At 38.2% G+C, this 24,543-nt stretch overlaps 1 protein-coding gene across 1 annotated transcript in view; it reads right to left on the bottom strand.

Moving 5' to 3' along the window:
- Positions 1-24,543, bottom strand: part of DNAJC3 (DnaJ heat shock protein family (Hsp40) member C3) — an 86,578-nt gene that overhangs the window by 17,590 nt on the left and 44,445 nt on the right. The window contains exons 3-9 of the mRNA XM_003789579.3: positions 15,531-15,655; positions 14,906-14,980; positions 9,180-9,332; positions 7,473-7,654; positions 6,878-6,997; positions 4,333-4,438; positions 4,128-4,248 (exon numbers count right to left, since the gene is read on the bottom strand). Of these exons, the coding sequence (XP_003789627.1) occupies positions 4,128-4,248; positions 4,333-4,438; positions 6,878-6,997; positions 7,473-7,654; positions 9,180-9,332; positions 14,906-14,980; positions 15,531-15,655 (882 nt within the window). The remainder of the gene's footprint in view (positions 1-4,127; positions 4,249-4,332; positions 4,439-6,877; positions 6,998-7,472; positions 7,655-9,179; positions 9,333-14,905; positions 14,981-15,530; positions 15,656-24,543) is intronic.

The following is a 24,543-nucleotide window of genomic DNA, read 5'->3' as shown; positions in this document are numbered from 1 at the left end:
TACAAAAAAGAAGTTACAGAGCAATATCCCTCATGAACATAGTTGCATACTTCTCAAAATATTGGCAGATCCAATCCAGCAATATCTAAACCCCAGTCCAAAGAGTTAGCCTAATAATTCAAGGTTAACTTTAGACATGTCAGTGTAAAATATCACATTAACACAAACAAGAAAACTTATAAATCATTTTTCAACTCAATTACAAATAACAAATTTAAGTGGACAAACATTTAAAGAACACAAAGATATTTGAATGTAGAAATAACACATGAAGTATCAAGTTATCAAGAATACAAATTAAAGCCATCATCAGATACTACTAACACATGCCAAATGTATAAAATTAAAAAGACAACACCAAATGTTTTTAGGATGTAGAGCAACTGGAACTCTTGTACATCACTGGTAAGAGTGCAAAATATAAATCACTTTTAGAAAGTGTCTAGCAGTTTCTTTTAAAACTAAGAAACACCTTATCCTATTACTCAACAAGTAGTCCATTCCTAGATATTTACAGAAGATAAATGAACACATTGTCTAAAAAAAGCCTTGTTGAATAATGTTCATATCAGCTTTTTTCATAACTATAGAATCAGCTGAGGTGCCCAGTTATATATATGAGAATGAGTAAATCCAGTGGGATATATTCATAAAATGGAATATTCTTCAACAGGGTAGAATTGATGGTGAAATACTGAATGCTTTCCTCCTCTTTTTTAGTAGAAAAGAGAAAAAAGCCCATCAGTTATATTTGAAATTAAAGATCGTTTAAACCATAGCCATGCCTATTTGTTTGCACACTATCTGTGGTTGCTTTCCCACGGCAACAGTAGAATAGAGTAGTCACAACAGAGACCCTAGGGCATGCAGAGCCTCTGTCTACTATTTGGTTCTTTACAGAAAAAGTTTGCCAACTTCTACTCTTCAGTGATAAAAAGTCATGAACTACCAAAGCATGTAAAACAAGCTGAATGGAGGAAGCCTTATAGATCCTGACTTTAAGCTTCCCTTTCTGTCCTTAAGAATTAAGTCATCAGTTTGACAAGAATCTTGCTAACTTAGGAACCCTCCCCCTGACCTCTAGCATATTCCTCATCCCACCCTCCTTAGCTTAGCACCCTGGCCTGCAATCAATAAGAAGTCTGTTGAGTTGGTCTAACAAGAATCCCCCTTCCCTGTGATTCTTCCTAGTAATTTTCAATCCACTGAACCCCTACCCTACTCTTTGGTTGTAAATTCCCAGTTAGAGACTGGGGAGTCAAAGCCCTATCTCTCTCTCCCACTGCAAGACCCCTAATACCTATTGCCATGGCCTCCTTGAATAAAGGCTGCCATACTGTCTTTAACAAGTATCATGAATTATTTTCTCCTCAATAGTTTGCAAAGGTATCAGAACTCAGGAATGCTGTACCTAAGATGACACAGTGTAAGTTTTAGCAAATATAACTGCTTATCTCATAAGGACACCAGAGTCATCCCTATATTTAGAGGAACTCTGTCAAAACTTTAGCACTGCTTCAGTATCAGTTCCTCTCAAAAGCTATTAAAAAGAAGATAAGAAGAAAGAAAAAAAGACCTGTAGAGATCTGAAGAATTTCACTTCATTTTTCATGACCTCAGAGGCATCCTCAAATAACAGTCTTACTTTCTAGTGAATGGAATTCCGATGCTTCATAACAGTCCTATTACAAGCCCCAAATTAATAAATCTCCATATTCCATTACTCATTAACCTTAACCTTTTGATTCTTTATTCATTATATTCCATCATTTTAAATTACTAATTTAAAAAAAGATAAAACCAGCAAACAGAAGTATATGGAAAGCCTTCATATTTTATCTCAGTGTTTCAACTAAAGACATACTACTATTCAGCCTAGTAAGATGATTATTCACTTATATAATTTACTAAACTTTTGGCTTGAATTCATCATCTAAGCCAGCCAATACCTGTCAGTTTCCACTAGACAGGACAGCCTTTTGCTTTTCTTTCTTTCCCATATTTAGCAACCTGGCAATACATTCTCCCTCCCTCCTTCTCCTCTTTCTCCCCTCTTTTCTCTGAGTGGTGAGTATTATTTACTATCCATACTTAGGACTCAATCATTTTACTCTTTTAAAATCCTAATTCAGAAAGATCCCCGCGTATAATCAAACCCTCCTAGTGAAAAGGCAAAGAGTAAACTCCTATGGAGAAAATTTTTTAAGGAAAAAACAGACTTCAAAGACATTAATTATATTAAATTAGCATTAAACACCTTTTTCTTCAAGAATTAAGTTATCATGGCTCAGCACCCATGGCTCAGCACAGTAGTTACAGCACCAGCCACATACACCGAGGCTGGTGGGTTTGAACCCAGCCCAGGCCAGCTAAACCACAATGACAACTGCAACAAAAAATAGCCGGGCATTGTGGCCGGTGCCTATAGTCTCAACTACTTGGCAGGCTGAGGCAAGAGAATCTCTTAAGTACAAGAGTTTGAGGTTGCTGTGAGCTGTGATGCTACAGCACTCTACCAGAAGGACAATGTGAGACTGTCTCAAAAAGAAAAAAAAAAAGAAGAATTAAGTCATCAAGTTTCCCTCTAAAGCAAGACAATTTAATATTCGAATTACAAAGGATCTTTCAAATTATGCTTTTACATTTTCCTGTACCTTCTCTAACTTCACGCCTGGAGCTGAGGGTTTACATACAGATAAGTACCTTCGGTAAAGTGTTCCAGAAACTAACAGGAATGCAAAATCCTAGAGTAAAGCCGTCTCATGAACCAAAAACGTTAGCTCAAAAATGAAGAGAATAAGTACGCTAAAAAGGGATCTTCTGTGTGGATTACATGGCTTATTGAAACATTCTTATGAATATTAAAACATGTACCACAAATAGTATTCTAGGAACCACTGTTGTCACCACTCCCTGGAAACTGTTTGAGAGCAAGATTCTTTTCAATATGGCGAAACGGGAAAAAGGTGCTTGAACAGTCTCCCTTAAAAATGAGTACCACAAACCACGTTTCACTACTCAAACCATTTAATCATAAAAGAAAACCACTCTTCTTGCTTTTTATTTAAAATGCTTGCCTGACTTGAAATAAAAACTTTGCAACAAGGGTTTATAAGGCTTTCATTTTTAAAAAACTACCTCATTTAAATGTTCATAATGTCACATAAAAAAGCTACAAATACATAAACACATTATTTTTCAAAAAGATGTGTATTACTATACATACCTTAGTTATCTTCCACCAACAGGGCACTGCCTTTATTCAAGGTCTTACAACATCTAGAAGGAATCCCTCTTGCTACTTTGACTTTAACAGTAGGATAGGCGCTATCCTAATGTCACTGAACAGCCAGGTGTCATATAGGATAATTTAGATTAGGCCTACATGATATATATGTATGCTTTCTGCACATATACGTCATGCATACTGCATCTATGCACAAAGTATGTATAAATACACATAATATATATAGAAATAGAAGTGCACAAAAATATGGAAAGATACAAATCCAAAATGAACAATGACTACCTCTGATATGAGATTTATACTTCAAATTTTCTATTTTGTTGTCTTTCCTAGCTTGTCTACAACAAAGCTAAATTTTTTTTTTTTTGAGACAGAGTCTCGCTATATCACCCTCGGTAGAATGCTGTGGCATCACAGCTCACAGCAACCTCAAACTCTCGGGCTTAAGCGATTATCTTGTCTCAGCCTCCCAGTAGCTGGGACTATAGGCACCTGACACAATGCCCAGCTATTTTTTGTTGCAGTTGTCATTGTTGTTTAGCTGGTCTGGGCTGGGTTCAAACCCGCTAGCCTTGGTGTACGTGGCTGGCACCATAACCACTGTGCTACAGGCGCCAAGCCACAAAACTAAAATTTTTATTTTTATTTTTACATTCCACTGAACTGCTTTCAGTAGCAGAACCTTTTCTTCACACAGTATACTTTTCAAGTTTCATCCACAAAAAGACAAATAATTTCCAAGTTCTTCACCAGTTTTCTAAAACTATCAACACTGCCAGGTACTCTGGTAAACTTGTTCTAAGTAAAAGGAAACTGAACATCTGATGATTTCAGATTATCCACTATTAGAAACTGGAAATCAAATTCCTTAAAGATTTACCTTCGTCGTACATTTCTTCTATTAAATAGGCCTCTGCTCGATCTTTCAGAGCATTCACATTGTCAGGTTCCAGCTGTAAGACCTCAGAACATATTCTAATAGCTTCAACAGGCTTCTCGTCCTAAAAGTAAATGTGAGAAAATGATTTATGGCTGCTATTCCACATGTTAAATTTTTTCATTTCTGGGAACAAGTCAACTGTTACCTTAGAGAAGCAGTGGCAAATCCTTTCTTTTGAACGAACTGTGTACTCAACAATACTTGGTTCTGTTTTCATGACAGATTCGTACTTGCTAGTCGCATCTGTGTATCTATTATGTGAGGAAATCATGATAAGCAACAGTGAAATTCTATTTTCTACTTTCATAGCTGTAGGAAATACACTCTTCCACTCCCTACTCCATTCAACTAGATGAGCACACGTCTTCCAACACTGCTTTTGCCTCATTAATCTAGAATAGCATTTATATATATTTTATTTTTAAGGTAAGAATTCAAAAGGGGGAGAAAAGAAGGCAGACTAGCTAGTGACCTCAGGACCTGAGGAACAGAATGTTGTAAGTTCCCTGGATTCCTTTTTCATTTCAAGTATCCCAGACATGGAGCTGAAGATTCCAGCAACACAGAATGCCAACAGGTATAGAACAGTGATAACAAAACCAGCAGAAATCTCCTCTCCCCAGGCAAAGGCCCTGGAAGGAGCAGCCTAACAAGGCAGAAAACTGTCTGACAATAATAGCTCCACTCCAGAGCTACAGAGAAAATTACTGTCCCATCCCTATCAGTGCCAGCAAAGAGAAAAACAAAGAACAAAAAACAAGGAATAAAATAGCAGAATTAAGCCCTAACAATCATTACATTGAAAGTAAATGATGTAAATACATCGGTAAAAGAGATTAGAAGAGTGTGTTAAAAAACATGACCCAACATAGGCTGTCCACAAAAAATTCACTTCAAATATCAGGATGATAAAATAACGTGCCATGCAAATATTAATTAGAGAAAGCATAAGAGGCTATGATGCCACATAAAGTAACAAAATTACCAGAGAGGGACCACATAGAATGATAGAAGGTCAGTCCAATTTAACAAATACCAAGCCGAAATGTGTATATACCAAGCAACAAGGCAGTTAAGAGGATGCAATGATAAGCTGAAGAACAGGAGAAAATATTTGCAAACCACAAATCTGACAAAGTACTAGTATCTAGAAAATCTAAAAAACTCACAACTCAAGAGTAAAAGAGTAAACAATTCAATTAGAATGTGAGCTAAAGACATGAAAATATATACCTGGCATATAACTACATGATAAGGTGTTCATTAGCCATTAGGAAAATGTAAACTAAAACTACAATGAGATATCATAACATATCAGAATGGCAAAATAAAAAAGTTGTAACAATGTCAAATGCTATCAAGGATACGCAAAAACTGGATCTTTCAGACATTACTGGTGGAAATGTAAAATGGTACAGTCACTCTGCAAATCGAATTGGCAATTTCTTATAAACTAAACAGGCAACTATCATACACCCCGGCAACTACACTGCTGGCATTTATCCCAGAGAACTGAAGACTTATTTTCCCACAAAGACCTGTACATGAAAGTAACAGTATTCATAATAACCAAAAACTGGATATAGCCCAGATGTCCTTCAATGGGTAAACAGCTAAAGAAACTGTGGCATGGCCATACAACAGAAAGCACGCAGCAGCAAGCAGGAAGAAAATATTGATACAACAATCCGGATGACTCTCCACAGAATATGCAGAGAGGAAAAAAGCCAGTCTTTCAAGTTTACATGTTGTATGTTTCCATTCATATAACATTCTCGAAATGACAAAATTACACCAACAGAGAATAGATTAGGGCCCGATGGAAGCTAAGAAACGGGTAGGAACAGAAGGGAAGCAGATGTGCCCATACGAGGTCAACAGGAGAGATCCTCGTGGTGATGCAATCACTGTATCTTGACCATACTAACATCAATATCCTGATCGAGACATTGTACTATAGTTTTACAAGATGTTCAGGAATTTGGGTGAAGCATCCTCATGATGGCAACTTTCAAAGGTTACTAGGAGTAGGGGAGTTGGAACCTACCCATTAGGCAGTATTGTGTGCAATGCTTTTATTCTCTTCAACTCTCCTGCCCCACCCTACAAACTCCCTACAAACATCACTCAGATAGACACAACCTCTTACTCTTGCCAACTCCTACTTATTCCTTAATCCTTTAGGATGTAAGTATCTAAATTATCCAAAAAGCTTCACTTTTCTTACTCCTAGTTGTCACCATCCTGAATTGAATTAAACACCCCTCTGTATACCCACATTATACTCTGTACATTCTATCACTTTGGTTATCATATTATCTTTTAACAATCAGTCTATATGTCTGTCTCTCACAATCAGCTATAAACTTAAGTTCAAAACTATTATCAAGTTCATTTCTGTACCCTCTGTACATAGCTTGGTACCTGATACAGGAGATAATATATGGATAAGAATATGTTAGGTATAACATGAATAAATCTGCTATTAAAGATACTATGAAGTTACAATTATTTATATACTTCCTTAATCCAAAAATGTATAATTCTGGTGGTTTTACTAAGGCCCAGGACTATCTAGAATACTCCACCCTCCACGGCTACCAAGTAAAAGAGCAATAAGTTTGATTGATTTGTGCCCACAACCAGACATACAAGGAAAGAATGGAAGGTCGAGACAAGCATATTCTTACCTGCCATCTCTGATGAGCTCTTCAGCTGACTCAATCAGCTTATTAAGCTTCTTTACTTGTTTATAGTGTGCAAAACACCTTTTATGTTCCTGGTCAAGTTTAAGACATTCACGAACTTCACTGCTCATGTATTTAAAGAAAGGAAAATATCACAAGTCAAAATAACCAATGAGTAGTTTTCAATACCAAAATACAGAAATCACAATGAGAGTATTTCTGTTTGTAACAATTACACAAGACACTGTGACTTAATAATTTACTTCTTATATACTTTTGTGTGTGAATTGTACCATGCATACATTTATTAACTCAAATTAAAATGACTTATGTAGAGTTACATATTAAACACTCCATTCTGTTTCTGCAAATCCAACAGCCATCCTGTTTGTTTTCATAAGCAGTTTCATAAAGATAAACTATGTGGAAGTAGAGTAACTTACGGGGAAGGAGGATAACAAAATATATAAATAGATTGAGAATATAAAAACCTTGACCACAATAATTTTATTAATTTAATGTTAAGATTTTAGAAAAAGATGGGATTATTATCTTACTGGCAACAGTAAAAAAAGACCAGTATGACACTGGAACTGACCTGAGGGACAGCTCGTGGTCTCCTAGTTGGTAGTACAGTGTGCTGATTTTGTAAAATGCCTCGGTATTGTCATTCTTCAGTTTTGATGCAGCTTTCAAGTCACTTATAGCTTTCCTGGGTTCTCCTTCTTTTATAAAACATTCAGCCCGAAGTTCTCGTAGTTCTGCATCCCAAACACAAACCTTGAGAAACAAAAGAACTAGACTTTAAGAAAGAACCAAGAAATTACGCAGTCATTGTTGTACACCACGTTTATCTACATAGTTATCAACATAAGACACCCTCAATTAATGTGATGATATACAGTGTAAATTATATTAAAGGTCTGATACAATTTAAATGTGACAAGAATGATGTGACAGAATAATTTCTCAAAGGACATCTTATATACTAAAGGAAAAAGTGATATATTCACATATACCAAAGTCCTTTTCCTATCTCCTTCAGTTATAATTCCAAAATGCTAAAAATAAAAAATCATAGCATTAACTATTAGAAAGTAGTTTCCAGTGAGGCACATTTGAAGAGTATATTCTATTATCAGATTTTTGTGCTTAATCAACAGTTCCATTTTCTAGTCAAAAAATAAAATCTAGGTTCTAATATCACAAAATATTTTTAGTATACTACTAAGTGAAATTCTCTTTTGTAAAATATCACCTTCTTGAAGTTAAATCCTCAAATCAAAAAAGGAAAAGTAACCTAGGAAGTTGAGGCTTCACCATTTCTGTTTTTATCAAAAACTCCACGAGGAAACACACTAGTAGTATTCTTCAAAATATAACCTAAAAGCTCACCAATAAGGCCTACAGACATATCTTTACATAGTTCCTAGAACTGTTCTAAAGTCATATCAACTTTTTATATTCCTGAAGATCTCAAAATCAACATTATACATAAATATGGATAATAAACTAGATCAAAATGAACAGTCCAATTACTGGAAGGTAAAAAGTAAAACTTTATTTTTCCTTAATAAAAGATTAACATAATTAATGAAACATAAATTCTACTGTACTATATAATATCCTCTGTAGAATTATCAAAGAAATGACTATTCTACATATATCCCAAGTTTACAACCAAAATTCATTGAAATTCTACATCAAAGCACTGTGAAATGGTAAGTAAATACAAATTATGACTGCTTCCATTTGAATATTTTAGTAGACTTCCTCCTTAATCATTTATCGTTAAGTCCTTTGGAGGCAAAGAAACCTGGACTTAGAACCCTCTGGATCCCATCAACTTTTTATTTTTCCTCTTCCCTAGAAACTTCTCCCCTTAAACATTCTGCTTTCCTCTCAAATATCATTTTTCCTTTTTCTTCAACCAACTCTTTCATCTTTTATCCTGTTTAACAAAATCAAACCAACACAGCAAATCAAGCACTTTATAAAAAAATATAACTCTCACTACATATATGCAGTACATTTATTAAAAACTTCAGTCCTTTCAGATTGTGTGTAAAACTAGCACACTGTACCCCATCATTGCATTAATGTACACAGCTATGATTTAATAAAAAAAAAAAAAAAGAAAAAAACTTCAATCCAAATTTTGTTCTATATAAACATAATCTTTTATTTAAAAGCTAGAACTCCTAGAGTAATAGGATTTTACCCTGTATTGGTTTTCTGTGGTATATAACATGTCAAAGTGTACAAACAGGCCTGACAGTAAAAAGCAGAAAGTGTCAAAACGTACCTCTAAAATCTTATCAAGGAAGGTTATAGCAGCGGTATAATCTGCATTTTCAAAAGCCTCTAGTGCTTGTGAACGCAGACGTTGCATTTCATCAGATTTTATAAGCTGAGACTGCGCTTCCTTTTCTTCATTTTCACTTGGATTTGATTTGAGCTAGAAGAATAATAAAAAATTAAGTAGGGTTTCTAATCTTCAGTTTAATACCCATAATATACACAAACATCCAACCACTGCAAACACTTAAGTTCACTGGGTAAAAAGAGTGAAGAGATACGACTTGCCTTGCCATGGCGGCGTCAGTGAAGGCATCTTTATTTGCACTGACATGGGACAAGAGTGCTCGAGACCAAAAGATCTGGGTCACCCAAACTTACCAGGAAGCAAATTTTGGAATATGAAAGGGAAGAGAATGGAGTAAGGAAAGCACCCTTCTCACTTTATTACATAGAGCTCTGCAGAATAAATTAATTTGAGGTTTATTTATTTTGCCTTCCATATATATTTCCTAAGTATTTCTCTTTAAGCATAAAATAATTTTACCAAAATAATGAAAAATATAAGGGAACTAAAAAGGGGGGCAGCTTTTTTAGAGTATAGGATAAAGTAATACTGGATACCACAGGGGTTAAAGTATAATAAAAAAAGAAGAATTTATAAGGAATATAAGAGACTAACACCTTACTCTAAGGTTCATGATGTGGTTTTAAGAGCTCTGCATGTTACCTCTTTTGAAAATAACTCTATGAAGGTATAATTGATATAGCATAAAATTCATCCATTTTGAGTCTATAATTCTACAATTTTTTAAAACTAAATTTACCAAGGTGTATAACCATCACCACGGTTTTAGACCATTTCCTCAATAAGATCCCTTATTTTTACATGTAGTTCATCCCTACTCCCAACCTCAGCCCTGGACACTTGGAATCTCCCTTCAGATGGAAAAATCTTAAGCTTACTGTCTCAGAGAAACCAGGTGCCTGCATTTGGGGGTCAGTTCTCTTAACATTATAGTTTATATGTAACAATTATTGAAATCTAGTATTCTTACTAAGATGGGAATTATTGAGTTCCAATTTGGGGTGAGGTACAAAGGAAAGTTATTCTCGAAATCTGTGTCCTCAACAGGTCAATCGTACTTCATCACCTTTTGGTGGCTTCATTTTTAAAATATACTCCCACTACTCACCTGGTGTGAAGGACACTCCAAATGAGAAACGTATGAATAGTATTTTGGGAGAAGGGCTCTGCATCTGTCCATTTTGCTCTTTAGAATATTTTAGGTATTCTATTGTCTTGTAACCCTTGATTTTTATAGAATAGACCTCAAAGTAGTCTAGGTAATTGGAATTGGTGAGCTCCGCTTGCTCCGGGGGAGAGCGTTCCTCAATCATTCAGTTTAAGGGATGCTCTGGGAGCCTGGCATGCCTGTCTCTGTCTGTCTTATCATCCTAAGAGTGATCTTGAATACTTCTGAGACCACACTACAAACAATATGAATATGTGTGTGCAATCAACTTCTACTTTGATGGGGAGAATAAAAGTACAAGAATACACTTCTCCCCATCAAAGTAGTTTATTGAGAACTTGTTTCCTGTACGTATAGTGACCCCTTTGTATAGGATGTATTAGAGACTACCTCTTCTGCATGGAATTTGCATTTTTTTGCCTCCCAAACATTAGAGTCTAACTTCTTCCACATAATTCTGCCCTGCTGGAAGGTGAGGGGACAGGCCCTAAATCTCCAGAGTGAGGATGGAGGACTTGGGCTAACTCCCATCCAACAACAGGAATGGGAGAGAGGGAGGGAGCTCGGGTCATGGGGAGGAGGCTCTTTGGAGCCAGGAGAGAATTGGGGTGGGGTAGGGTAGGGGAAGTCTTCCCAGGAGGTAAGAAAGAGTTAGAGAAACAAACTAAGGACTTCCTTAGAAACCCGCAGAGTTCAGAAGAGGGTTCAGTGAGATTTTCACTCCTACCAAGAGGCCAGTGACTCCGCCCTCATGCTGCAGGGCATCTGCAAGCAGAGAACACCCCAGCAGTGTGTCCCTCCCTCCTCCTTTTTTCATATTCCTTGGCATCCCTGCTTTTCCTGGGCCTCTGCCCTTCTGATCCTTTCAGCCAAAGCTCTTCCCATGACGCTATTTTATTTCTTACTTCTTACCATGAACCTGGTTACTGAGCCTCTGGATAAAAACCCATATTAACTGTGGGATGGGGCCTAATGAAAAAGGTGACCTGCCCCCTTGTACAACTGCAACTCTACTTCTGGCACCTCAAATGAAAATAGTGGCTGGCGGATGTGGTTAGCAGCCTTCCAAGGGACCCTGGCTTCCTAGGACTCCTGCCCTTCTATAACTCTGTCTTCCTGGAGACTGTGCTGGACCTGGTGACACCTTTCAATGAACAAAATATGACAAAACTGGGTATCACTTCCTTGACTAGGTCACAAAACTGCCACCTCCACCTTGCTAGCATTCTCTCTTGCGTTTTCGCTTGCCTACGCTGATGAAGCCAGGAGCGTGCTGTGAGATACGTTATGAGCGACCCATGTGAGAAGGAACCAAGAGAAGCCCTTGGCCTAACAGCTCAGGAGGAACTGAATCCTGCCAGCAAACAAGTGTGTTTAGTAGCAAATCCTCTACTGGCCGAGCCTCTGGCAGGCTGAGTGTAGCCTGCAGCCCTGTAACACAGGGCCCAACTAAGCCAGGCCTGACTCCTCACTCCATAAACTGCGAGGAAAAAGCTGGTAACTTTGGGTAATTCACTATCCAACAATAGATAACTAATAAAGTAGGAACACAATACAGATTTTACCATTTCTCAGTGGCTAGGTTGTATTTCCAAGCAGATTTTAGGACTATTAATGCTTTCAAAAAAAGTCTAAATGAAAAAATTAACTAATTAGACTCTAATCTTGATTTAATCACTAATTAGCTACAAGCTAGCGGCATTTTCTTTGCCAACAAAAAGGGGACAATACTTACCACCCTTTAGAGTAGTCATTAAGAAATTTTAAAAATATTTATGTAACACACAGCAAGTACTCTAAAAAGTGCTAATAAACGCTTAAAAAGATGCTCAAGTTATTTCCCATTATGTTATCTATCAGCCAACTTTGTTGGGTTTTTTTTGAGACAGAATCTCTCTGTGTCACCTGAGCTAGAGTGCAGTGGCATCATCATCATCATAGCTCACTGCAACCTCAAACTCCTGGGCTCAAATGATCCTCCTGCTCAGCCTCCTGAGTAGCTAGGAGTAATAGGCATGTGCCACCATGTCCAGATAATTTTTCTATTTTTTAGTAAAGTGGAAATCTCTCTCTTGCTCAGGTTGGTCTCAAACTCCTGGCCTCAAGTGATCCTCCTGCCTCTGACTCCCAAAGTGCTGGGATTACAGGTATGAGTCACAACCCCTGGCCAGCTACCACGTTATAAATGAAAATATGAAAATACTGAGTCTCATAGATGACAAGCAACTTGCCCAGCACCACACAGTTAAGAGAAAACTAAGGTGGGTCTCCCGACTGTGGCTCCCTGTTACCTGGACACCTCATACAACCTCTTACAAGTTTCTCCGTGGTGAGAATCTTGCACGTGTGCAGAAGTCATTTTCTCCCACAAGTGTAAACTGCTAAAGAGAGGGCATCCCTTTTAATGTCTACTTTGCATATCTATCAAAGGGGTTCTCTTTTTCATTGAATATTAAGAATATTACCCACGGGCCAGGTTTTACTATCTCCATTTTACCGATAAAGAAATTATGTGATTATCTTGCTTAAATTCAAACAAAGGTCTCTATCTCTAAAGCCCGTGCTTTAGATAATGATGATGAAGATCCACCACGATGGTGGCAAGCATTTATTGAGAGCTTTCTATGCTCTGGGCACAACTCAAAACTAAACATAAAACTCTAAAGCAGGCATCCTCAAACTACGGCCCGCGGGCCACATGCAGCCTGCTGAGGACATTTATCTGGCCCACTGGGTGTTTTTGCTGCTGCTGCTGCCTGTCCTACTTAGCAGCCGACTCATCCTGGGGCCTGCAGTCCGGCCCTCCAATGGTCTGAGGGACAGTGAACTGGCCCCCTGTTTAAAAAGTTTGAGGACCCCTGCTCTAAAGGTTTATCTCCACTTTACACAGGAGGAAACCGTGGCTCAGGTCATCTCCAGAGCCTCTATTCTTTTTATTTTTGGCCAGGGCTGGGTTTGAACCTGCCACCTCCGGCATATGGGGCCGGCGCCCTACCCTTTTGAGCCACAGGCGCTGCCATCAGTGCCTGTATTCTTAATGATTCCTCTTACATGTACTTCCAACATGAGGCATGTAACTATCTACTTGTCATCTCCACAGGGACATCTAAATAGCATCTCAGCAACAGGATCAACATGGAATTCTATTTCCTGCCTGAGACCCACTGCTCCCCTCCCCCATCACTATCTTCAATAAATGGCTGCACTTATCATTGAAGCCAAACCTTAGGAGTCATGGCAGATCCCTCTTCCCCTGATGTAATAGTTTGACTTCCTTTTACCACTGGCATCTTTTAAGCCTCCCCCCTCCTTCTTGCCCTTTGTTCCCACAGCTGAGCAAGCTGGAAAGCACATTTCAATCTCTCTCAAAGACAGATGAATCTTAAAAACTGATGAAATCTCATCATCAGCCGGTCAGCATGACTGTACATGTCCAAGAGTGGTCCAGCACACTTCGGCTGTGTTCACAGGCATTGCTGGTACTACACACAGTGAGTCTGCCACTCAGAATCTTCATGAGCTAATGTATGCAGAAAGGCAGAGAAGAGTAGTGAAAGGCAACAAAAACATTTATCACCCGTCTTCAGCCTGCTCTCAAGCACCTTCCCACATAGGAGAGGAAATCAGATACACTCAAAATGATAGCCGATTTTATTGAGACCATGAGACAGCTTCTGATTCAATACAATTTAGTCTAATGTTTTTGGATGTATGTACATATGAATATTATGACAAAGGTTTAACAATGTTAGAAATTTTAGTTTCATTTTCATAGTAGTTACCACCATAGTAATTAGGCATCTTGATAAACTATAAAAAAATTGCAAATAATGAACAGTGGGTTATATACCCTTTCTAGATCACTCCAGAAATAAATCTATGTAAAATAAAAATGCTGGTCTTAAAACAAGCCAAATGAAGCCATAAAGAGATTGCCTTGTCTCTGTCTAAATCATTTTAGCACATACCCTCTTCAGTGATACACAATCTATAACATTCCCCAACAGACTCAAAGCACTTTCCACTTGGTAAAGCAGCCATAATGGATGACTGGAAAATGTCATTAAGAATCTGTTTTATTATTCCTCTCACATCAAGTGAGGGTTTCCCAAAAAGATGCAGCCAATGCCCAGTAAGGATTAATTAAGGACTTTAAGAACAGCTAAGCTGACATATTTAGATTCTCACGGAGGACAAAGCAGGGTGAGTAAACTGTGTAATGAGTTAGGACTCCATGTCTACTGTGCATACTTGACCTTCTAACTGTTAAGGTCAATCTTGGATGTCTAGCACCAAATATGACTTTAGGATCTACAATTCTACTTACATAAATCAGACTATTTTCTATTTACTTATTTTTTAAAACTATTTACTCATCTATAAAATTACTAGTGTCTCGATACAAAAGAAGTAGGTCCAATATGTTCTCTCAAAATAAGATCTTCTTAGAGCCAAATATAACTTGAACTTAACTTACCACTTTTTTAAAATCATCTTCTGCTTCATCAAGTTTTCCTTGTTTGAGTAACAAATGACCTCTCTGTAATCTTGCCTAGGAAAAAGAGGAAGAGTATCCTGAGTATTACAGATTTATAAATTTTCTTTAAACACAAAGAACAAAACTAAATAAGTTAATAAAGTTACTAATATATATTCATTTTTCCAATGCCTATTTTGACTTTACACTGAGAATAACTCCTGGAACGAATGAACACGTGTATTTTTGTTCAAGTATACTTTCTTAAAAATACTTTTGGCTCTACCCATGAAAACTGAAAACATACAAGGTCACACAATTAAGTTCACAAACTCATCCTAGAAAAAGCGCTACATACCTCCTTGCTGATTACTACAGTTACCGTCCAGGTATTCCCTTGGGAAGCTATGCACTGACACCAGTGCCCAGTCCACCCTCCAAAGCAATTTTGGAACTCTTCCTCGGGAATGGCCATCAGACCTGTCATCATATGAGGTCTGACAATTAAGTCTGCAAATTCATCCTAGAAAAAGTGCTGCATGCCTCATTGCTAAATATCACTACAGTCCCATAGTGACCAAGTCCCGCTTAAGTTCCCCTTTAAAAAATGTTTAGAGATACTTACTGCAGTGAAATCCATCTTCAATTCAATCACTTTAGTTAAATCAGGAAGTGCAGCTTTTGATTTTCCCATAGCTAAAAAGACAGTAGCTCTCCGATAATACGCAATATAGTTATCAGGGTCACCATCTAAAAATGAAAATAATAAATACTAGCTCTCTGTAATTTATTTGACAAAACCAAATCACCTGAGCATTATTAGAATTTACAATACTATAAGAAAAGCATTCACTGGGCGGCACCTGTGGCTCCATGGGTAGGGCGCTGGCCCCATATACTGAGGGTGGTAGGTTCAAACTCAGCCCCAGCCAAACTGCAACAAAAAAATAGCCGGGCATTGTAGCAGATGCCTGTAGTCCCAGCTACCTGGGAGGCTGAGGCAAGAGAATCACCTAAGCCCAGGAGTTGGAGGTTGCTATGAGCTGTGACACCACAGCACTCTACTGAGGGTGATAAAATGAGAAACTTTGTCTCAAAAATAAAAAAAAAAAGAAAGAAAGAAAAGAAAAGCATTAACTGATTTTTGCTTCATGTTCCATTATGGGAATGTTAGTGACATAGGAGTTATTTACATCCTCCTGCTTAAGGTCATTGCCAAGATCTGATTTTTCATACATGTCCTGAGGGTACATGTTACCATGTGGTGCACAGAGCTAGTCACTGCTACACTGCTGAGAGCTTGTCAAAAAATCGTGCAAAAATTGCCAACATTTCAACCTCTGGCATAAATGGGTTAAGAAAAGAATTTCTTCACCAAAAAGGAGTAATGAAGAAACAAGCAAACAAACAAAAAGGAATAATGTTGCCTAGCAACATCACTGCAAAGAGATCTAGAATAGAGGATAACACACTATAGCCCTTGAGCCAAATCCAAAGCCCAGACTTCAGGTAAGAATGTGTTTTACATTTCTAGGCCAGACAAGGCCCCTCCTGCCTATATTCTTAGTACTATAGGAGGCTTGAGACTTATTACTGAAAGGATTGCTTGAGTCCAGGAGTTCAAGACCAGCCTGGGCACAGTGAGACCCTATTGTTATAAAAAAACAATAAAAGTAGCCAGGCATGGTAGCATGCAGGAGGCTGCAGTAGGAGGATCGCTTGAGCCCAGGGCTTCGAGGCTGCCCTGAGCCATGATCATCCTACTGCACCCCTGCCTGGGTGACAGAGCAAGTGCGACGCTGTCTCAAAAAAACAAAGTTTTTTGCATTTTCTAAACATTGAAAAAAAAGTTTTAAAAGAAAAGAAAAATATAAGACTATATGGCCACAAAGCCTAAAATATTTATCTAGCCCTTTAGAAAAAAAGATCATAAACCCCAGATCTAGAAGACTGGCTATATGCAACTCATAACTTTTTTTTTTAATTGAATGATAGCTGTGTACATTAATGCAATCATGGGGTACAGTGTGGTGTATTCATATACAATTTGAAGTATTTTCATCAAACTGGTTAGCACAGACTTTATGTCAATTTTCTTAGTTATTGTGTTAAGACGTTTATACTCTACTTTTAGAAAGATTCATTTGCACCCTTGTAAGAGAAACCATAGAGGTGATCCCTCCAATCACTCTCCCTCCACCCATCCACTCTCCCCTTTCTTTCCCCCTCCCCCCTCCTTATATTCTTAGGCTATAATTAGGTTATAGCTTTCATATGAAAGCTATAGTTTCATAGTAGGGCTGTGTACATTGGATATTTTTTCTTCCATTCTTGTGATACTTCGCTAAGAAGAACATTTTCCAGCTCCATCCACGTAAACATGAAGAAGGTAAAGTCTCCATCTTTCTTTAAGGCTGCATAATATTCCATGGTGTACATATATCACAGTTTATTGATCCATTTGTGGATCAGTGGGCACTTGGGCTTCTTCCATGATTTAGCAATTATGAATTGGGCAGCAATAAACATTCTGATACAAATATCTTTGTTGTAATGTGATTTTCAGTCATCTGGGTAAATGCCCGATAAAGGAATTGCAGGATCAAATGGCAGGTCAATTTTTAGTTCTCTAAGTGTTCTCCAGACGTCTTTTCAAAAAGGAACATATTAGTTTGCATTCCCACCAGCAGTGTAGAAGTATTCCCTTTTCTCCACATCCATGGCAGCATCTCTGGTTTGGGGATTTTATGATATGGGCTAATCTTACTGGAGTTAGGTGATATCTCAGAGTAGTTTTGATTTGCATTTCTCTGATGATTAAGGATGGAGAGCATTTTTTCATATATCTGTAGGCCATGCACCTATCTTCTTTAGTGAAATTCCTCTTCAAGTCCTTTGCCCATCCTGAGATGGGATCACTTGTTTTTTTCTTGCTGATATGTTTGAGTTCTCTATGGATTCTGGTTATTAAACCTTTGTTGGAGACATAACCTGCAAATATCTTTTCCCATTCTGAGGGCTGTCTGCTTGCTTTACTTAGTGTGTTCTTGGCTGTGCAGAAGCTCTTTCATGTGATCAGGTCCCAATAGTGTATTTTTGATGTTGCTTCAATTGCCCAGGGAGTCCTCCTCAAAGTTTTCACCCAGGCCGATTTCTTCAAGTGTTTCCCCTACACTTTCTTCTAGTATTTTAATGGTTTCATGTCAACTCATAACTTTTATAAGTATGCAATTCAGTCTTTGTCCCTACTGAGATTTTACGTGAAATACTAAGAATGTGGACTAAGCACTCATTTACAAGATTTTAGAAATTTATAATAGACTTTCAACTAAATTATCTATTGAATGTATAATCTCTATTCCCTCACAAATTTCAAATGGCAGTGAAGAAATAAAGGTACAAACCACAGTTCAAAGGAAGAGAATGGAACGAGAGAGAGACTAGAGACAGAGACTGGAAAAGTTAACATTTGAAAGGGAAGACAGATTTTTGAGCTAACTCCATCCTACTCAGCACCTACAAAGTAGAAAAAGGGATATTCAACTAGAAGCATATCAAGTTTTGTAAAATTATCTTCCTAAGAAGTAATTTGGAAATATATGTATATCAAGAATTTGAAAACTCATCTTGATGAGAGCCAGACATCTAAAAAAAAAAAAATTTATGTACTTGAATGTTCATCAGTATAAAATTTATAACTGTAAAGTTAAGTTCTACTTTTGAAGGTTTTATCATTTGGATGTATGGCAGGATAATACATAACCATTCAAAATTATAATTCTGAATAGCTGTTAATGACATTGAAAACTACCTGAGGGCAGCACCTGTGGCTCAGTGAGTAGGGCACCAGCCCCACATACTGAGGGTGGCGGGTTCAAACCCAGCCCCGGCCAAACTGCAACAACAACAAAAAAAATAGCCAGGCATTGTGGTGGGTGCCTGTAGTCCCAGCTACTCCAGAGGATGAGGCAAGAGAATGGCCTAAGCCCAAGAGCTGGAGGTTGCTGTGAGCTGTGATGCCACAGCACTCTACCAAGGTGACAAAGTGAGACTCTGTCTCTAGAAAAAGAAAGAAAAAAGAAAATAAAACTACCTGAAATACTGGTGGAAGGTGGGGCAAAGAGATTAAGCTACACAATCAAATATAAAAGAAGATATACAAATGGCCAGTAAGTACATGAAAAGATAATAACAACTATCACTAAGTATTAGGGAAATGCAAATAAAAACCATACTGAGATACCACTGCACACCCACTATTATATTAAAAAAAAATCAAATCACAATTTAATAAGAGAAAAAAAAGAAAAAACAATAAGTGTCAGCAAGGATGCGAATGTGGAGCCTTTGCGTACTATTGATGGGAACGCAAAATGGTACAGCCACTTTGGGAGGCTAAGGTGGAAGGATTGCTTGAGTCCAAGAGTAAGTAGCAGAGAACTTCTCAAAAACCAAACACAGAATTACCATAAGATCCAGCAAAAAAGCAAGATCCTGTCTCCAAAACAAACAGAAAAAAAGATAAAATGGTAAATTTTGTTACATACTTTTTTTACCACAATAAAAAAGTAAAAGAATGAGGCAATTGGAAAAATGCCCAATTCAAAACAAGAATTGGGCATTTAACAATAAAGAACTTTTTTTCTTAAATCTAAAACTAAACAAAAATATATGATCCCAGCTAAGTATCACTGAAATTTCTTTCCTGATCAATTCCCCTTGGAAGGAAAGAAAAGGAGAGAAAATCAGTAGCATCTACATAGGGCATTTCTTATAAATAACTGTACTGAGCAGTAAGGAGAAAGCAAGAAACACAGTAAGCATATTTAGAGCATGTTTGATAGAGAATATTTTGATTTGGGGGTTCAATATACATTTTATCTGGAAAGTACAATAAATTAAAATTGTATGGGCCTAGTCAGCAAACTGGCCGTAGAATGATTTGACACCTAAGGATTACTAAGACTTAAGAGACTGCACCTGAGAGCACAGGGCAGTGCACAGCCTGTCAACAGTAATGCGGACACTGGGTTTCTTCTTCTTATGGTCCATATATTCCAAGATATTTCACAGTAAACATAGATTACTTTTACATTCATTACCTTAAAAAATTAGGTTCTCCATCTCTCTTATTCATACCAAATAAAGAATAATATTGGAAACAGAATGATTTAAGGCATGAAGTTTATTTAAACACCTCCCCCAATCATCTTCATATGTCCAAATCCCATTCAATCTTTGAGGCACAGCTCAAATGACTTATTTGATGACACATGTGAAAATATATCTCCCATTCTCTCAATTCCAGAACATTTTATAATACATATCTTACTACACCCCCCTAACTTATCACTGACTTATTAATACACTGTTGGCCTCTATATCTGTCGGGTTCCCCATCTGTGGATTCAACCAACCTCAAGTTGCAAATATTTGGGAAAAAAAATTGCGTATGTACTGAACATTCACACGTTTTCTTGTCATTCTTCCCTAAAAAACATAGTATAACAGGTATTTCCATAGCATTTACATTGTATTAGGTAATATGAGTACAGATGATTAAAGTACGCCAGAGGGCATACGTACTATGTGCAAACACTACTACATTTTATACACGGGACTTGAGCATCCATGGACTTTTGGGATCCATGAAAGGCCCTAGAACCAACTGCCCACAAATTCTGATGGACAACTGTTTAGATATCTCAGCCTACAGAAAACAAATTCTGTGATAGATTTATGTTTCATTCATTTTTGTGTTTCCAAAGCACCTGACCCACAGTAAATACTTAAATGAAAAGAAATGGAAACAAACTCCTAATAATCTGCAAAAAATGATGACAGTCCAATATAAACCTCAGCCAACACTGAGATCTGCCCAGGACACACAAGGGACCTAAAAAAGTCAGCAAAAAAAATGGTTCCTACATAGATGTGCCTTACCAGGATATTCAAATTGTTCTCCCACATGAAATCAGCAGCAACATATTCAAAAACTGAAGTAGCTTAGTTTGAACTCTGTATGAACTCTCAAATAAAAAGAATGCTTATCACTAGCTTTGGGCATTTTATCAAGAAGGCCACCTCAGTAAAAGTCACAGAAGATTTCTATTTGGAAAAATGTGACCACTCCAATCCATAAAGAAAAACCTCCAAAAAGAACTATGTATGACACAGCTTTAGTATTATCTGATTACACATACATAAAAGGGGTCTATATACAGTATTCCTTGATTGTTCACTTTCACCAATATTACTATTCAATTTTTAGGTATTTTAAAATATGAATGGGAATTGGAACTTCGATCTGTAATACTGAACCTGCAAAGAATCCACAGTATTGTGAAATATGTATTTCCTCTTCTTCTAGTTTCTTGACATGCAGCTCTAAAAACCCTGGAAACCTCCAGAGTCATTAGTTTTTTGTATACTAATGAGATGGCTGGTAGCGGGGCCCCTAGATAGCTCCAGGATGGCAACTGGTTGGTTCTACTGAAAGAACCAACCATGTGATTAGAGGGTTGGAGATTTCAGTCCATCCCTAATCTCCTCAGAGGGGAAAGGGGTTAAAGGCTGAATTGGTCAGCAATGGGCAATAATATACTCAATCTTGCCTATATAATGAAGCCTCCATAAAAACCCCAAAGGGCAGGGATTGGATGAACTCCCAGACAGGCAAAAACGTGGAGGTTCCTGAAGGTTGGTGTATCCAGAGGGAGCAAGAAGCTCCTTGCTCCTTCCCATCTGTTTTGCTTTGTGCATCTCTTTCATCTGGTTCTTTATCTGTATCAACATCCTTTATAATAAATCAGCAGGCAAAAGTGTTTCCCTGAGTTCTGTGAACCACTCTAACAAACTAAGTGAAACCCCCATTTATAGCCCATTGGTCAGAAACTGAAGTAAAGCAACTGGGGGCCTGTCAAAAGCTTCTGAAGTAGGGGCAGCCTTGCAGGACTGAGCACTCAACCTGTGGATCTAAGGCTACTTCCAAGCAGACAGTGTCAAATGAGAGAACACTCAGCGGAATTCTGCTGTAGAATCTGTAGGAATGCTCCACCCACATTCCAGTGACGAGAAGACGCACAAGTATTCTGTATCCTGAGGATACAGCAGGTGCAACAAGCACACTTTTTCCTATATCCTCAGCATTTGTGCCAGTGAAGTGGGATTAACTAGAATGCACATAAAAATAAGGTTTTAAAAGATAAATGATAAAAAAGAGTGGGAATAAAAAGGGACCTTTGATTCCTGAGTGACCAAGTGCTCACTCGTGATATGAAGCAGCAGCTATGCTATGCTTAGTTACTAAAGGTAAAAGGGGAGAAAGAAAAGCAGCTTTTTATGGGAGAAATTCAACCCCTTTAAACTATCAAGCCCAGAAAGGTACTGAAAAGCAGTCAGGTCTCAGCCCAGCCCCTGGAGCTATGTAATCCCCCAGCTGAGTATCCATAAATTAACCAAACAATCACCATACTATAGTTTAATAAGGCATAGCTAATCACTCATCAATGTTGTTTCTGTAAACAAATGAGAATTTCTAACAACTCCTATAATCCTCCCCTCTCCTGATTTGTCCTTTCTTCTTCAAAAACTTGAGCTTCTCCTTTGTTCTCTGGAGCTCGTCCAAGGGTTTGGCTATAGTCCTCAATCTTGTTTCTTGTTTTAGGTCAACAAAGTTACCAGTAGAATTTAGTGATGAATCCAACTCCCAGGGAGTTGGCTCACTGGATGCACATGGAAATGCAAGCTAATTAGAAAATGGGGAAATATTGAATCCTTGTTTATTGTTACCTGTAATAGAAAAATGATATTAAGAGTCCTGGACTGGACCTTGGTTCCAGTCCTAGCTCAAATTTCAGTGAGTCTGAGGTTTGGCCACTAGCCTCAGAGCCACCCAAAAGAGAAGAATTATGCTGGGACTACACAAAGTACCTTTAGGACCTAATGTCACTAGGTCACTAAGACAATGTGTGTGTTTGGGGGGGGGAGGGTCAAAACCAAGGAACTACTGAAGCCACAGGGGATGGTGTGAAAGAACTGTTTAAATTTTCATATGCTATGTCATCAACTTCCTGAGGCACCTTTATGAAAATGAATTCTAAGAGTGGCTAATTCAGCGACAGTGTCTTTACTGTAAAAAGCTGCACAGTGGAAGAGGATTTAGGCAGATGCATGACCCACCGCTCCCTGTGGAGTAAGGAGACTATCCCTAGCCAGCCTGGAAGACTGGATAAAAGTCACGGTAGCTAAGTCTGTTTACGCTCAGCAGCAGACTCCCTATGTAAAAGCCAGGTGGGACTCCCAGAGGAAGCAGCTAATGCTCTGTAGGCAAGCCACCTGGGCCTGACTTTACGATGATCAGAACAGTGACCTGTACACATGCCCATTACTCAGGTCATGCTGAATGCTGTAAGGGCACCCTTTTAATGTGGATGCTCCATATAACCTTGTTGCTGCAAAATTAAGACAGTACAAGAAGCCACATCAAATCTCTTGCCTCACCTTCTCCAAATGGGTCTTATAGGTGCTAATTAATAATAGTTAATTAACAAGAAAATGGGGAAAGGCAGAGAAGGTTAAAATACTCCTCCCAACAAAGTGGAAACTTTTAAACAGCTACTTAAGAAATAAGGTAACTAAAGAAATGGGGAGAAACAAAGAGGAAAAAGAAAGAGGGGAGTCACCAGATGTGTCCACCAGATATGTCCCAAAAGGGTAGAAATCTTTAGATGGTCATTTAAAAATGGCATGAATAGGGCAGCGCCTGTGGCTCAGTGGGTAGGGCGCCAGCCCCATATACCGAGGGTGGCGGGTTCAAACCCGGCTCCAGCTAAATTGCAACAAAAAAATAGCCAGGCATTGAGGTGGGCGCCTGTAGTTCCAGCTACTGAGGAGGCTGAGGCAAGAGACTCGCCTGAGCCCAGGATGCCGTTAGCTGTGTGATGCCACAGCACTCTACCGAGGGTGATAAAGTGATACTCTGTCTCTACAAAAATAAATAAATAAATAAAAAGACATGAATAAAATGGAAACTGATGGGATTAAAACAAAGATTTTTAACGTACAACATGATGGAACCATGGTTGGACCAAAGGGGTAAAAGGCTCCCAACAAGTTTAATGTTTTTAACCTTAAGTTTGGAGGAAAGAAATTTTTTTTTTTTTTTTGAGACAGGTTTTCTTTTGCCTAGGCAAGGGTGCAATGTTGTCATCATATCTCATTGCAACCTCAAACTCCTGGGCTCAAGGGGTCTTCTTGCCTCAGCCTCCTGAATAGCCACCACTACACTTGGCTAATCTATTTCTTTTTTATATAGATATGTCCTGCTATTGTCCAGGCTCCAGTCTGGAGAAATCTTAAAAGTAAGAAGACAAAGATTACACAAGAAAGCTGAGCAACAGCTGGTTGGGTGATATTGAGGCAGATCAATCAAAATAAAGATTGAGGTCAAGTATGGTGGCTCACGCCTGTAATCCTAGCATTCTGGGAGGCCAAGATGGGTAGACGGCCTAAGCTCACAGGTTCAACACCAGCCTGAGCCAGAGTGAGACCCTGTCTCTAAAAATAGCCAGGCCTTGTGACAGACACCTATAGTCCCAGTTACTTGGGAGGTGGAGGCAAGAGAATCACTTGAGCCC

The sequence above is a fragment of the Otolemur garnettii genome, unplaced genomic scaffold, assembly GCF_000181295.1.
Source record: "Otolemur garnettii isolate 467f Iridium unplaced genomic scaffold, OtoGar3 scaffold00034, whole genome shotgun sequence".
Taxonomy (NCBI): Eukaryota; Metazoa; Chordata; class Mammalia; order Primates; family Galagidae; genus Otolemur; species Otolemur garnettii.
Note: the sequence above shows the minus strand (reverse complement) of the source record. Positions and strands in the feature narration are given on the sequence as shown.